Raw genomic sequence first — 16963 nt, forward strand, 5'->3', positions numbered from 1 at the left:
TTGTGGACATTAACAGAAAGTTAACTGTGGTTTTGTTTTACAACAAACAATGAATGCCTATTAATCTTTATAATTAGCATTAATCCATAAAGCATCTTCATTGTGGGCTAACATTCCAGGGTTCACCTGCATGAGAGTACTTCATAGGTCCCAGGATTATTAACACATAATATTTTCCCCATGCCCTGTCCCTCTAAAATTAATGCAAATTCTATATCTCAAGTCATTCACTACTCAGTTGATCCAATAATACAGTTTAATGTTTTACTAAAAATGAAAAACTTTGGAAAGAGAAAAAAGAAAGAATAAACAACAAATACTAACCTCCAGGTAGGTTCTGGGAACAAGACCTATGTTTCCTCTGGCATTCTTAGCCATCCACCAACCATCAGGGCTTTTTTCAATTATAAAGAGAATTTCTCCTTTCTTAAAGCAAAGCAGAATTTTAAAATATTAATTAAAATTTAGCCCTGAAATAGGAATTTATCAACATTAAAGTTATTTTCGAAAATAGAAGAGCATTTACTCTTTTACCAGGTAACTTTGATAACAGAATTTTGCATGAATACTGCCTGTAAATCATTAATTATTATTTGTTTTACTTAAAACAAATTGAGTCTTTAGAAACTTAGTATCAGGAATATGTTCTACAGGTACACAGGTAGAGTTTTCTTATTCTGTTAGGTATGCAAATTGCTCCTGAGGTTAGGTTCCAGTCTTGTTTCTACCTGCCTTGAATGTCAGATCCCCAGCCTGCTGAGTAGTAAAACCTTCAACAGCAATGTATTCTTTACTTGTCCACTGGTGAGCTTCATTTTCCTGTTTCTCCTCCTCCTCCTTTTCTATTTCTTTTTCCTCCCCATCACTTTCTTCACTTTCTTCTTCGCTGTCGTCTTCATCTTCTTCAGCAGAAACACCCTCTTCTTCTCTAAGTGCCCCAATTCTGCAAAAAAGAAAAAAAAAAAGAATTCTGTGACAAGGATCACCTGAAATAACGTTTTAGAATATATCAAGTATAAATTCTCTATACAGAAGATCTGGCCTATATTTGGAACTGGAAAATAAAGGAGACAAGGGGAAAGCATGGTTAATGGTTTCTATCATTTAGCTAAGAGTACATACCTCAAGAGAGTTGATGTCAGAAGCATGGTGGCATGAGGGGCCCCCTTGATCTCTTCCCTTTAAACTATAACAAATTGGACAGCTATAATCCAATAGAAGATTCCCAGCTTAACACACAAACACTTTTGAGAGATCTACCCATCAAAGCATTTGAGGATGGGCAAACTGGGAAAGTAAGGGAGGAGGAAAGGAGAGGAGCAGAGACAGGTACAACAGACACATCCTGGAGCTCCCTGTGGGACTCGGGAAGAGTGGAGGAATCAGGTTGTGGTGTGCACTCTCTGTAGCCCCAAGCACTCCTGCCTGAGTAATCAGCACAGAGACCAGGGCAGAGACAGAATAAGAAGTGTGACAGCTGTGTTCTAAAAAGTAAGTCACGGAGCCTGGATACCTCCCCTGACTCTTCGACAGCTGCCTCCTTGAACCCTCTCAGAGCTAGCAGCAGACCCCAGGAAAAAGTGCAGCAGCTAGTGTCCTCCTATAAAGTAGAGAGTCTGCAGCCCCAGGAACTGAGGGCTTCCGAGTGGCAGACACAATGTACTCACTGCAGCTAGTCCTAGGAACAAGGGTGGAGATACAGAGGCCTGGTCACTCTTACTAGCCCTAGGCACACTGACAGGCTCTCCAAACCCAGCCCATGCCCACCTATCAAAGCTGATCCTGATGGAGGCACTGGGCCACCACAGGCAGCATAACACTGCATTTGGCTGCTGGAGCAGCACCAGGACTTCAGGGGCTCTTTAGGGGCTCAGAACCCCATCATCCATCACATTCTCCCACAGGAGTAGGGCCCTGGGACCAAGGCAACCTGATCACAGGGGAGACACACACTTCCCCAGGAAATAAAGAACATTTTTTTTTCTGCCACACAGTAGAGATCTGGGAAGCCTAGGCAGTGGAGGAGGCTTGTGCAATACCTACTGAAAAACAAAAGAAAAACCTCTTCTTATCAACCTGCTAATGAGGGAGTACTATTGATAATAATAAAATTTTTTAGAAAGCAGAGTTCATTCCCATAAATGTTTAGGCAAAGAAATAATCTATCAAATACCATGAACAACCAAGGTGACAAGGCAGCTCAGAAAGAAAATAAAAAGTCTCCGGAAAATAAACTTAAAGATATAAAAATATGCAATTTAAATGACAGAGATTTTTTTTTTCACAGCAGGAAAGAAAAGCTTTATTAGAAGAGAAAGTACACTTCCAGACATGGAAGTGGGCCCAAGCAAGAGAAGCATGGCTCAAAAGGCCTAAATGACAGAGATTTCAAGACCGCAATTCTGAAAAAAAATTAATGAGATGCAAGAAAACTCAGTTTAATGAACTCAGAAACAAAATCAACGAACGATAGAAATACTTTACCAAAGAGAATGAAACTCTAAGAAAGAACCAAATAGAAATTCTGAAGCTGAAGAATTCGATAAAGTATATGAAGAACGAAGTAGCAAGCTTAGAGGTGACCAGATAGAAGAAAGAATTAGTAACATTGAAGACAGAAATCTGGAAATGACACAGAAGAAGAGGAAGACTTGAGAGTAAAAATAAAAAGAAAGAACTCTACAAGCACTATCTGACACCATCAGAAAGAGCAATATAAAAATAATTGTTATACCAGAAGGAGGAGTGAGGGAGAAGGGAACAGAGAGCCTATTCAAACAGTCAACAAGAACTTCCTAAACCTATGAAAAGAACTGGATCCTTGAATCCAAGGGCAAACAGAACACCTAATTATCTCAATCCAAAAAGACCTTCTCCTAGACACGTTATATTAAAACTGTCAAAAATTAATGACAAAGATAGAATTCTCAAGGTATCCAGGGAAAGAAGACCTACAAAGGAGAACCCATTAGGTTACCATCGGATTTTTTAGCAGAAACTCTGTAAGCTAGGAGGGAGTGGAATCAAATATTCAAGCTATTGAAAGAGAGAAATTACCAGCCAAGAATATTATATCCAGCAAAGTTCTCCTTTAGATGTGAAGGAGTAATAAAGAAATTCTTAGACAGAGAAGTTGAGATTTTCTACCATAAGGCCTGCATTACAGGTAATACTGAAGAAGGTTATTATACCTGAAACAAAAAGACCAAAATGATACAAAACTTTGTGTAAGATGACTAACAACAGGCAGAAACAGGAAATTGCAACATTTATTCAGAATAGGGTATTATAAACTTAAATATTAGGTAATGGTTAAAGGAGGTAAACATATTTTAAAATGAGGAGACAATAGCTACTGCAACTCAGAAATGGAATCACAGCATAAATAGGGCCAATTTGAGACAACAAAACCAGAACGGGGAGAGAATAAAGGTCTGAACTTGCAAAGAGCAATGGAGATAAAACTCATGGAGAAAAAAAAGGATTACTATACATGTGAAATTTTCTTTTACATAAACTTAATGGCAACCACACACAAAAAATCCAGAACTGAGACACATAACATAAAACAAGAGAGAACAGAGGAAAAAATCATATAATATCACCAAACTAAAATAACAGACAGAAAGAAAAGGGCAAAGAAGCAAGAGACACCAAGCTACCAGAAAATTAAAGATAAAATGGGAACCTCATATTTCAATAATCTCCCTATGACAAACGAGTAGGACAAACAAACAGAGACTCATGGACATGGACATGGACTATAGACTAGTGGTTACCAGAGGACTATAGACTAGTGGTTACTTGTGGGGTGGAGGGAGGAGGGGGGAGGTAGACGGGATAAAGGGAGTCAAATATAGGGGGATGGGGAGGGTGAGGTGGGTAAAGGGGATCAAATATATGGTAGCTGAAGGAAACTGGACTTGTGTGGTAAACACACAATTAAATATACAGATGTCAAATGATAATGTACACCTGAAAATTATATAATTGTATTAACCAATGTTATCCCAATAAACGTAATTAAAATAAATAAATAAATAATCGCCCTGAATGTAAAACCAACAGAAAGGCACAGAGTAGCAGATTACATCAATAAACAAAACCCAATCATATGCTGCCTTCAAGAGACACATCTCAGCTGCAAGGACCAATATAGACTCAAAGTGAAAGGGTGGAAGACGATATGCCAAGCAAATGGCATCCTGAAAAGTGGGTATAGCCACACTTAAATATGATGAAATAGACTTCAAAATAAAAAAGGTTATGAGAGACAATGATAGACACTAATAATGATAAAGAGGACAATACACCAAGAAGACATAACACTTATCAATACATATGCTCCCAATCAGGGAGTACCGAATATATAAAGCAACTACAACAAACTAAAGATAGAACGGAAAAATACATAATTATAGTAGGATACCTAAATACCCTATTGACAACTATGGACATATCATCCAAACAGAAAATCAATATGGAAATATCAATGTTAAATGACACATTAGACCAACTGGACATAACTGACATTTACAGAGCCTTCCATCCTAAAACATCAGCTAATAAATTATTCTTTAGTGCACATGGAACATTCTCAAGGATAGACCATATTTTGGGACACAAAACTAGCTTCAACAAATTTTAGATGATTGAAATCATACCAAGCATACTCTCCATCCAAAATGCTTTGAAAATGAAGATCAACTGTAAAAAGAAAGAAGGGAAAACCACAAAAATGTAGAGATTAAACAACATGCTACTAAAGGACAACTGGGTCAAAGAGGAAATGAAAGGAGAGATCAAGAGATACATAGAAACAAATGAGAATGAAAGTACAATATATCAAAACTTTTGAGAAACAGCAAAAGCAGTAATAAGAGGAAAGTTCATATCATTACAGACTTATCTCAAGAAAAAAGAAATGCCCAAATAAACATCCTAACATTATATCTTTAAAAACTAGAAAAGGAAGAACAAACAAAGTTCAAAGTCAGAAGGAAATAATCAAAATTAGAGCAGAATTAAATAAAATTGAGAACAAAAAGGCAATAGAAAAAATTAATGTAGCATAGAGCTGGTTCTTTGAAAAGATCAATAAAATTGACAAACCCCTGGCTAGATTCAGTAAGGAAAAGAGAGAAAAGACACAAACAAATTCAGAATTGAAAGAGGAGAAGTTACAACAGATACCACCAAAATATAAAGTATCATACAAGACTACTAGGAAAGATTATATGCCACCAAATTCAATAACCTAGATGAACAAGTTCTTAGAAATATACAATATTCCTAGACTGAATCACTAAGAAGTGGAACATATAAATAGACTGACCAGCAGTAAGAAATTGAAACAATCATCGAAAACCTCCCAAAAGTAAAAGTTCAGGACCAGATGGCTTTGCCAGTGAATTCTACCAAACAAAAGATGATTTAATACCTGGAAGAGTTCTTCTCAAACTCTTCCAAAAAAACTGTAGAAGAGGCAATACTTCCTAATTCATTTTATGAGACCAACATCACGTGATACCACAAAAAAAAGAAAACTATAGACCAATATCTCTAATGAATACAGGAGCAAAAATCCTAACCAAATACTAGCAAATCAAATACAACAATACATTAAAAACATTATATATCACGATCAAGTAGAGTTCATTCTAGGGGCACAAGGATGGTTCAACATTTGCATATCGATCTGTGTGATACAGTACCAAATAAAATGAAGGATAAAAATTACATGATCATATCAATAGATGCAGAAAAAGCATCTGACAAGACAAAGCATCCATTTAATATCAAAACAGTTAATAAAATGGGTATAGAAGGAAAGTATCTCAACATAATAAAGTCCTTATATGACAAATCTTCAGCTAATATCATACTTAATGGTGAAGAACTAAAAGCTTTCTCTCTAAGATCAGGAACAAGACAAGGCTGCCTGCTCTCATCACTCTTAATCAATATAGTATTGAAAGTCCTAGCTAGAGCAATCAAGCAAGAGAAAGAAATAAAAAGCATCCAAATTCAGAATAAAGGTGTCAAATTGTCACTTTTTTCAGGTGACATGATTCTCTATATAGAACACCCTAAAGACTCCAATAAAAAAAATAGAGAAACAATAATCAAATACAGTAAAGTTGTGGTATACAAAAATCAATGTACAAAAATTTATTGTATTCTTATATACTAACAATGAAATTTCAGGAAAAAAAACATGGACTTTGAATTTAGAGAGAATTTTATGAATGTGATCTCAAAGGCAAGGGAAGTAAAAGCAAAAATAAATGAATGGGACTATATCAAACTAAAAAGCTTCTGCACAGCAGAAAAAATCATCAACAAGAAAAAGAGGTAACTAATTGAACAGGAGAAGATATTTGCAAACAATGCCTTCAATAAGGGGCTAAGATCCAAAATATACAAAGAACTCATACAGCTTAACAATTTAAAAAACAATTGATTCTCTAATAGAGAGAACCCTGAAGACTTCACAAGAACACTACTAGAAACAATAAGCAAATATAGTAAAGTTTCTGGATACAAAATCAACATTCAAAAATACATAGCATTCCTATACTCTAATAATGAAGTGCCAGAAAAAGAAGTGGAAAAATAATTCCTTTTGCAATTGCAACAAAAAGAATAAAATACCTAGGAATAAATCTAACAAAACATGTGAAGGACCTATGTAATGAAAACTATAAGACTCTATTAAAAGGAGTTGAAGAAGATACATAGAAATGGAAAGATATTCTGTGTTCTTAGATTGGAAGAATCAACATAGTTAAAATGACCATATATTACCTAAAGCATTATACAGATTTAATGCAATCCCCATCAAAATCCCATCGGCATTCTTTAAAGAAATAGAACAAAAAAAATCATCAGATTTGTATGGAAGCACAAAAGACTCTGAATTGCCAAAGCTATCCTGAGAAAAAAGAATGAAGCTGGAGGCATCACTCTGCCTGACTTGAAATTATACTGCAAAGTGACAGTAATCAAAATGGCTTGGTATTGGCAGCAACACAGACACATGGATCTGTGGAACAGTATCGAGAGTGCAGAAGTAAACCCATACGAATATGGGCAAATAATTTTTGACAAAAAAAGCCAAAAACATACAAAGGAGAAAGGAAACCCTCTTCAATAAATGGTGCTGGGAAAACTGGAAAGCCACCTGCAAAAGAATGAAATTAGACTGTTGTCTATCACCACATACCAACATTAACTCAAAAATGGATTAAGGACCTGAATATAAGACCTGAAACAATAAAATGCATAGAAGAAAACATAGGAACTAAACTCAAGGACCTTGGACTTAACGAAGATTTTATGAATTTGACCTCAAAGGCAAGGGAAGTAAAAGCTAAAATAAATGAATGGGACTACATCAAACTGAAAAGCTTCTGCTCATCAACAAGGTAAAGAAACAACCATCCAAATGGCAAAATATATTTGCAAGCAACACCTCTGATAGAGGCCTAATATCCAAATATACAAGAGAACTCACATAAATCAATAACAACAACAACAAAAAACCCCAAAGAATTTTATCAAAAAATGGGCAGAGGACCTGAACAGACACTTCTTCCCAGAGGACATTCAAATGGCCAACAAATGTATGAAAAAATGCTCAACATCGCTAGCTATTAGAAAAATGCAAATCAAAACCACAATGAGATACCATCTCACACCTGTTAGAATGGCTATAATCAACAGGACAAGATATAACAAATGTTGGAGAGGATGTGGAGAAATAGGAACCTTCATACACTGCTGGTGGGACTACAAATTGGTACAGCCACTATGGAAAACAGTATGGAGATTCCTCAAAAAACTAAGAATTGATCTACCATATGATCCAGCAATCCCTCTACTGGGTATTTACCCCAAAGACTTGAAAATCCATACCGGAAAAGATATTTGCACACCGATGTTCATAGTAGCATTATTGGCCAGGACATGGAAGCAACCAAAGTGTCGTACGATAGATGACTGTATAAAGAAGCTGTGGTACATACATTTAATGGAATATTACTCAGCCATAAGAAGAGATGAAATACTGCCATTTGCAACAACATGGATGGATCTCGAGCTAATCATGCCAAGTGAAATAAGCTAGACAGAAAAGGTTGAAAATCACATGATATCACTTATATGTGGGATATAAACCTAAAAGCAACAAATGAATACGACAAACAAACAGAGACTCCCCCATTTCCCCCATTTCCCTCTGGTAACCACAAAACTGGTAGTTACCAGAGGGTAGGGGGGTGGGGAGCAAGGGGGAGGTAGATGGGGTAAAGGGGGTCACATATGTGGTGACAGAAAGAAATCTAACTATGGGAGGTGAACACACAGTGTAAATATATATATGCTTTACTGTTAAAGTGTACAGATGAAACATTGGATTTCATTAACCAATGTCATCATAAAAATAGAAATAAATAAATTAAAAATAGAACTAGGAAAAAAGAAAAGAATCAATTGAATTAAAAAATGAACAGAAGACCTGAATAGACACTTCTTCCAAGAAGACATACAAATGGCCAACAGACAAATGTAAAGAAGCTCAACTTCACTAGCTATTAGAGAAATGCAAAACAAAACCAAAATGAGATACCATCTCACACCTGTAAGAGTGGCTATCATCAACAAGATAAGTAATAACAAGTGTTGGAGAGGTTGTGGGGGAAAAGGAACCCTCATACATTGCTGGTGGGAATGTAAATTGGTACAGCTACTATGGAAAACAGTATGGAGGTTCCTCGAAAAATTAAAAATGACCCAGCAATCTCTCTTCTGGATATTTACCCCCCAAAATTTGAAAACATGTATTCAATAGATGACTGAATAAAGAAGCTGTGGTATATCTATAGAATGGAATATTACTCAGTCATCAGAAAAGATGAAATACTGCCATTTGCAATATGGATAGATCTTGAGATTATCTTGCTAAGCAAAATAAGTCAGATAGAAAATTTTGAGAACTATATGATTTCACTCATATGTGGGATATAAAACTGAAAGCAAGAAACAGAACAAAACAAAGAGACTCATGGACATGGACAGCAGTTTTGTGGTTACCAGAGGGAAATGGGGGATGGCAGATATAAAGGTAAAGGGAGTCAAATATATGGTAACATTTAACTTTGGGTGGTGAACACACAATGCAATATACATATGACATATTACTGAATTGTACACATGAAAGCTATAGAATTTTATTAACCAATGTCACCCCAATAAATTTTAAAAACTGAATATGTGGCTCGAGGGACTAAGTGGTGAAGGAAGTAATATACCTGAAGAAGGTATGTGACAGGGCAGAGTATGCACTGGACTACAGGCTTAGAGACCTGGATTCATCTACTCAGCATATGCTGCTTGAGCATTATTACGTAGTGCTTAGAGTATGACCTCTGAGTTTAAATTCTGGCTCTATCCCCTCCTCACTGAGTAATAATTATGATTTACAGGCAGCAGTTTTAAGTTCTTGGTTTCTCATTAGTAAAGTGGAGATAATAATAGAACCTTCTTCATAAGGATTAGATCAATTACCCACTCACAGTGTTTGGAACAATGCTTGCCTATACAAGCTTTTAACAAAAGTCATCTATGATGATAATGATCCACGTCTAACACAGTGGATACAAAGGTAAACCAGACACAATTCTTGTCCTTGGAAGCTTATAATGAATCAATCCAGAAAATGGATAATTACATCATAGTTCAATAGGTAGTACAACAGAGGTTTACACAAGGTACTAAGGAAACACAAGGAGGACACCTAGACTGCATGTGTGAGGATCAAGAAAGAGTCAGAATTAGGTCTTGAGAGGTGAGCTGGAGTTATCAGGTAAAAGTAAGTAGCAAGGAGGCAGAGGGAGTAGAGAAAGTAGGCTCAAAGTCAAGGAACCTCAAGGAGGTCATGATGGTAGGACGAGGCTGGAGAAATGAGAAAGAGGTGAAGCTGTGAAGAGGTGTGCAGAATGATGCCCACATGAGTGTCATCTCTAAGGCAGCCCCTAAGAAGTGAGGGAAGGGCAGCATCTGCTCTGCATTTTAAAAAGGTAATTACAATGTGGGGAATGCATTGGAGGAAGGGCTAAAGGAAAGGTGGCCGTTAAAAATGACAAATGACAACAGGATAAACTAGGAAAACAGCATTAAGGAGGTGGAAGAGAAAGACATTTTACAAAAATAATAAAGAAGTAAAATGGAAGGTGAGGGAGGAAAGAGGAGCTCAAATAATACGGCTTGGATAAGTCATTAAATCTCTCTGAGCTTTATTTATTGATTTACGATTCAGCAAAGTCAACAAACATTTATGGGACACCTACTGTGTGACAGACACTATGTGCTTGGGTTATAACAAAATACAGACCTTTGCTCTCCTACAGCTTATGTCAGAGAAGCTTATCTTTAAAGTGGAGTCATTTTTAATATTCCATTTTATCATTTATGTTGTTTTTATCAGGTACTTCTTTATTATTTGATAGTGATTGTTCTAGGTATTACAATATTCATCCCTAAGTTATCATAGTCTAACCTAAATTAATATTACATTTCACCAAAAATGAAAGAACTTTGATATCATTCCATGGACCCTGCTGGCTCTTTTAGCTATCGCTGGGCCACTGCTGTCATATATTCTACTTTCACATAGAGTCAACCCTCATTATTTGTGGATTCTGTATTTTTAAATTCATCTACTTGCTAAAATTTATCTGTAATCCCAAATCAATACTTGCAGGACTTTTGTGGTCATTCAGGGATGTGTGCAAAGCAGCAAAAATTCTGAATTTCCTGATGCACATGCTCCTGGCTGAAGTTGAAAAAGATGACATTCTGCCTTTTTTTTTTCCGGCTCTTGTATTGTAGACAAGTACCCCAGTTCTGCATTTTTGTGCTTATTGTTGGTAATTCTGCCACTGAAAGTGGCTCCCAAACATATTGCTAAAATACTGTGTAGCGTTCCTACATATAAAGTAGAAAGTGTGAGACTCCATAAGAGGTGTAAAGAAAGGATGTTATAATTTTGCTGTTAGATAATTTATAATCTAGTTGGGGAAAAAAGAGCAGAGATCTGATAAGCTAAATAAACAAATGTTAAAAAAAAAGGATGATGTTGTTAATGTCAGTGTTGATATGTCAGAAAAATTATTTGGATTATATACTTGCATATTTCCTCCTTTCAGAAATATTCTTTAAAAATTGGAGGCAGAAACATGCATTGTTTTCCTGCTGAAGTAGATGTTAATAACAGCCTTTGCAAAGTAAAAAACCTGATGGTATAAACAAATTCAATTTGTGAGAAGCAAAAAGGAAAACATCAACTATTCAGTCTTCAAATGTTGAAGGATGAAGATGCAAGGACTCTAGAACCTCCACTGATTTCCAGTGCTGAGAATGACAAAGTAGCTGGTACTAGACTTAGGCTTCCTACGGAAACAGCTATTAAATCTGGTCAAAATATACACAACAGCTGTTTGAAGTCACTGAACATCAACCAATCCGGGCTGATATCCTTTACAGCTCTCATGGGATCTCACACTTTCTACCACACTCAATAAACAAATGTCAATTGATTATCCTGTTGCTGACATTTGTTTATAGCTATACTATTGTGTCCTTATCCTGAGTCAAACATTAAAACTGCTGGGGACATAGTATCTGAAAGAAAGGAAGGAAAAAAGCATACTCTGTTATATTCTCTCCACTTAAGGACATGGCAAGTTCCTGCAGCTGGTGAGTAAGTCTATCCAAGAGATAGTGCTCCTTTTCCTTTTTCTGATGATAGTCTCCGACAGGTGCAAGTTCATCGGCCTATGAGAGAAGATAAGTCCATTTCACTGAAAAATTTATTTTGGTTTCATATTATATTTAAAAGAAAAAAACTCCAGTAAATGCTAGAAGACAAAGTAAAGATCAATGTGAGACTACGCCTACCCTAGAGAAATGTAGACTATCATGTTAGAATGCAAACCAAATGAAAAATGAAATTATAACTTATTTTTTGTTTTGTTTCTTTGCTAAGTATTGCTCAGTGACCACTTGTCTCAGATGCAGTACAGGAGAGTAATACATAGGACATGGCTAGTATATGCCTTCCCACTATAAATGCTTGTGAGCCTTCTAGCCCTGGCACCTATCTGAAGCTCAGGCTTATGTTAAAAGAAAAATTCCTGAAGGCACTGCCAGGAATAAGTTCCTCCTATTTCTGCAGAGTCACTGATGTTAGAGCTGCCATGTGATAGAAGCAGCTTATTTACCACTTACCCTCAGCCAGGTAATTTACTCTCTCCCACAATGTAATTCAAATGAAAACAATCCTAAGGTGTAAAATGTGAAATTTACACAATATAAAAATAAAAATAGTTTTTTCCTGGATTTTCTGAGTCCTCAGTGCTGGGTAAATTCACCAAAGCTGAATTTTCATCAATATTTCCGGCCCTGGCTTTTCTCCTCTAACGCTCATACTCAGTAAGCCTGCTGGATGAGTCAGCACTGACTGCAGTCCGACTTCACCACTAAGGAAAACCCAAGAACTTCCCCACTCTAATGAAGTCCCACTTCATGAAAACATTTGTAAAAAGAAATTAATCATAATACTTACTTTGTTTAATTTTTGAAGAGCATTTTTATTTTCATCAATTGTCTGTTTCAATTGGATACACCTAAATTTAAAAAAAAAAAAATATTTATTTTTCTATTGTCAAAACCAGAATGTAATTTTATAAAATCATACATAAGTCTTTAAGCAGGCAAGACAATGAGCAATTGTATGGCTTACATTTAAAAATTCACATATAAATGTTTTTCCATACATTATAAAGGAATGGTCTCCAAACGTAGTACAAAGAAACCTGACCGTGTCTTCAAAGATTTAAGTAGAAATTATTTTTACTTTATACCCAGCCAATTATCAATCAAACATAAGGGCTAAATTCAGCCTATAAATTTTATTCTATTTAAAAATCTAGTAAAGCAAGTACAATTACCTCTACTTTTTTCATTATTGTTTGATTACCAACTTGATCTAAATTCCTTAATCAATCTTATTAATAAATGCAGTTAATTAACTTCCCTTCAACATTTTAAAATTTGTATAAATTTTATTTTGCTTTTAAGTACTTTGAATGCCTGATTTAAATAAAACTTTTTCAAATGATTCGAATGAATCATTTAAACTAATAGAATGAATCTCACATTCTTTTTGAATGTTATACACTCTTTAAATATCCCAAACTCAGATTATCTTAACGATGTCCTAAACTTAATACAAAAGTATTAATAGTCTAATTCGATTTCGTTCATCACGACTGCATAATTTTAAACACTATTTAATTTTAAACTCTCCCAGGGAGGTTTTTTTTTTTTTTTAAGTCAAAACAAAATGAAAAAAGTTATCCACCAAGAGAACAGTTTTCCCACCTCAAAGGAGTTAAGGTCACCATCCTGAGCATGGTGGAAATACTAATAGAGATTTCTGACCAGGTCACAGGATTGGAGTTACACAGGCCAAGGATCTACCACAACTCTGCCTAAACCACTAAGGTTCACTCTGAGCAGTGTTTCTAGTTGCTCTCATGAAAGCAAGTCCACAGCCTTCAGGTTTTGGTTGTTTTCTCCTAGATCTAAGTTAAACCATGAAGTAATTTTTCCATTTGTTCAAATGGACCAAAGCTTGCGACTCTACTGAGATTTAGTGAAGTTCCCTCTCTTGCTTGACTGAATTCTGCAGTTTTTAGGAGATTTAAAACATTTGTATTGCCTTCTCACTCTTAATGTCTTATAGCAAAGTAATGTTAGAGATGTTAACTAACCACTGTGAACCTTAATTTTTTACATTATATTAATAATCATCGCATGATGTTATTGCAAAAATTAAGAAAAAGTTTCTCAAATGTGGACCATACTGCTTGGTAAATAAAATAAATAAAATAAATTAAGTTTCATCTTTTTAACATTTGTAATTCTCTATTTAATCTTATCATTTATCAATATTTAGACCTGGTAGATATAGATAATTGCAAGAAATATTTAAGAATGTGTTTTAAAAAATTTCACTCATTGTTACTTCAATATTATTTTCCATTATTATTTTGTCTTTTTTAGGAATTGTATTTAAAAAAAAAAATGGAAAGAAATAATGCCTCAAACAATTTCTATGCTGTAAACACTGCTCATTTAAATGCAAATACAGTTCCCGGAAAACTTATAAAATTTAGTATGCTTTACCTTTGGTAAATCTCTCTCCTTTTACTGGCTTCTAGAGCTCCTTTTAATCGACTCTCAAAAAGCAAACTATTAACCTACAATAAATAGAGATTGTTTAAAATATCAATTGTAAAATACCATATAACCTTAGGAAATAAAACTCTAATCTTTTTTTCCCAATATTTTATGATGAACACTTTTAAACATACAGTAAAGTGGAAAAAAATTTACAGTGAACACCATATACCCACCAACTAGATTCCATCATTAACATTTTACTATACTTATTTGATCCATCGGTTCATCAGTCCATCTCATTTTTATATATTTCAAAGTAAACTGCAATCATCAATGCATTTCCTCCTAAATAATGCACCATGGGTATCACTAACTAGAGTTCAGATTTCCTATAAAATTTACATACAGTAAAAATGTACAAATCTCAAGTATACATTTGCTGAGTTTTGGCAAACACATACACCTGTGTAACTCAAACCCCATCGTAGAAAAGTACCATTACACTGGAAAGTTCACAGAAAGCATGGACTCTTTTCTGTAATCCTTTCACATAGCATGTTTTTGAGATACTTCATATTGTTGTGTTATCATTAGTTTATTCCTTCTTATTGCTTAGTATTCGTTTTATGAACATACCACGTTTTATTTATCCTTGTTCTTATGACTTGACTTAGTATTTTCCAAACACTACATTTAACTTTGCCAATGTATCCACAAAAGAGGCACATACTTTTGTTGGATTCTTCTCTATAAATGATGGAGAGAAAACAAAGTGAATGAAGAAAGAAAAATAAAGGTTCACTATCTTCTTTTCTACTCTTGCTATTTTGCATCTGCCTGAGTGGTTACAAAATTCTCATACCTGGTGACAATGAGTCATCACAGGCATGAGCTCTTGATCACCTGTCCCCTGGACACCAAGTTGGAAATCCGTTCTGTGTTTTGCTTCAGACATCCTCTGTGGAGATGGGGAGAAATTTGCTCACACTATCAAAGAGCCCTTTCAGGACATTCAGGGTACTAAAGGCTCCTCAGCCAGTTCTTCACCCTGAATAATCCACATTGAATAAACCTAATAGTTATTGTTTCATCTTTGTTTTAACAACAATATTTGTAGTTTACTTCTCACATTTAGCCAAAGTTTAGCTTAAGTCAATGTCTTGTCGAGTTTTTTATTTTATTTATACAGGGCATTTTGTTTCTGTTGCACTACTGTAATTCCAATGGAGTCACTTAAGAAATATTTATCCATCAAATTTTTGGTACTTTTTAAATGAGAGTCCAAAACTGGATAAAATATGAGCATTCAGTAAATCTTGTCTGCCAAAATTTAGAAAATATTTTATTTAGTGAAAACAACACTTAGAAATAGATTATATGAAAATTAAAAAGTAAAATTAGCAAAGTGAAGTAAGAATTTCAGAAAACAAATTAACAACCCACTAATTACTTCCTACTTTTTATTTCTTAAAGTAATTCACATTTGGTATTCAAAATTATGAAAATACCAAAAAGTATTAAAAGAAACATAACCATCAGCATGCTACCAGTGACCACTCTACCATGTTTCCTTTTTCTACATATATATATTTATTGAAATATTGTATATTCAATTGTTTTCTTCAACTGACATTTTATCACAAATATTCTCCCTAACACATTAAAATCTCTTTAACAAAATTTTAATCGCAGTGTTATAGCCTATCCTAAGTTATGTATCCATTCTTCATTACTGATCATTTAAGTTTTATCCAGTCTATTACTTTATAAGTAACACTGTGATGAACACTTTTATACATCAATATCTGTCCCATTTTTTTTTTTATTATTATGCATGGTAAACTGGAAATGTAATCACTCAGCTTAGGAGCATGAATATTTGCTACAAACTGCTATCCAGAAATGCTGTTAACTTATACCCTGGAGAGTGTACTAAGTGCCTATTTCATCACACTCTCCCCAGTACTGAGTATTATGGTTTTTAAAATGTCTGTGATATCTCATTTCCTTTGCAATTACTTATCTTTGAAGTTAACTTTTTTCATGTATGAGTTATTTGTATTTCTTTAGTTCAGTCCTTTGGCCTTACACATGAGGACTATTCTTCGTCTACTTTGCTTGAATTCACGTGAAGCAATAACAGCCTCCACTGGAGCAAGGCTGAAGAAAAAAGGGCCTGGAGAATAGAGAATAGTGTTGGCGTAGAGGTGGTTTGAAATGGTTACTGTTAAATTTAGGGTTGGGAGTAAAGTGGATTAAGGGAGGTGTTCCGGTTGAGACTGAGATGTTAGGGGGAGGGCTCAGTCGAAGGTCACGACTTCGGGTGGTTTGGCCCTCAGGGTCGGGTTGGGAGGATGAGGGGTCAGAACCCGGGTTTGGTAGGGGATACTGGGAATGGGAGCGTCATAGTAGGGAATGTCTGTGGGTCGGGCTGGCTTTCAAGATTCGGGTGCCCTGGTATCGCCCCACCAGCGCCCAGGCCGCGGCACAATCCAGGCCCGCGGGACAGCCGGACGATACCTGCTGCTTTAGCTCCTGGCCGCTGCGATGCAACGATTGCAGGGGATCACGCGGCCGCCGAACCAGCATCTCCTCACCTCCGCTCAGGGCGCGCGCCGGTCGCCAAGGAAACCACGGCGGCGGTCCCGGCAAGTGACGTCACTGGGTGACGCCATCAGCGCGCGCCCGTCTCGCAGCTCGACGCCGTGCGTGCGGG

At 35.7% G+C, this 16963-nt stretch overlaps 1 protein-coding gene across 16 annotated transcripts in view; it reads right to left on the reverse strand.

The window, feature by feature from the left end:
- NPHP1 (nephrocystin 1) overlaps nucleotides 1–16919 on the reverse strand; it is a 78957-nt gene extending 62038 nt beyond the window's left edge. For 5 of the 16 annotated variants that reach the window (XM_039874634.1, XM_039874637.1, XM_039874632.1 and 2 more), the window contains exons 1-7: nucleotides 16768–16902; nucleotides 15110–15205; nucleotides 14251–14324; nucleotides 12626–12686; nucleotides 11711–11835; nucleotides 733–943; nucleotides 325–426 (exon numbers count right to left, since the gene is read on the reverse strand). In XM_039874634.1, the coding sequence (XP_039730568.1) occupies nucleotides 325–426; nucleotides 733–943; nucleotides 11711–11835; nucleotides 12626–12686; nucleotides 14251–14324; nucleotides 15110–15205; nucleotides 16768–16836 (738 nt within the window). In that variant the 5' untranslated portion in view covers nucleotides 16837–16902. Of the gene's footprint in view, nucleotides 1–324; nucleotides 427–732; nucleotides 944–11710; nucleotides 11836–12625; nucleotides 12687–14250; nucleotides 14325–14883; nucleotides 14995–15109; nucleotides 15206–16336; nucleotides 16424–16767 lie in introns of those variants that run through there. The other 11 variants (XM_039874638.1, XM_039874639.1, XM_039874640.1 and 8 more) reach the window with 8 other exon arrangements.
- Nucleotides 16920–16963: the final 44 nt, after the last annotated feature.

The sequence above is a fragment of the Pteropus medius genome, unplaced genomic scaffold (assembly GCF_902729225.1).
Source record: "Pteropus medius unplaced genomic scaffold, Ma_sr-lr_union100, whole genome shotgun sequence".
In the NCBI taxonomy this organism is placed as follows: Eukaryota; Metazoa; Chordata; class Mammalia; order Chiroptera; family Pteropodidae; genus Pteropus; species Pteropus medius.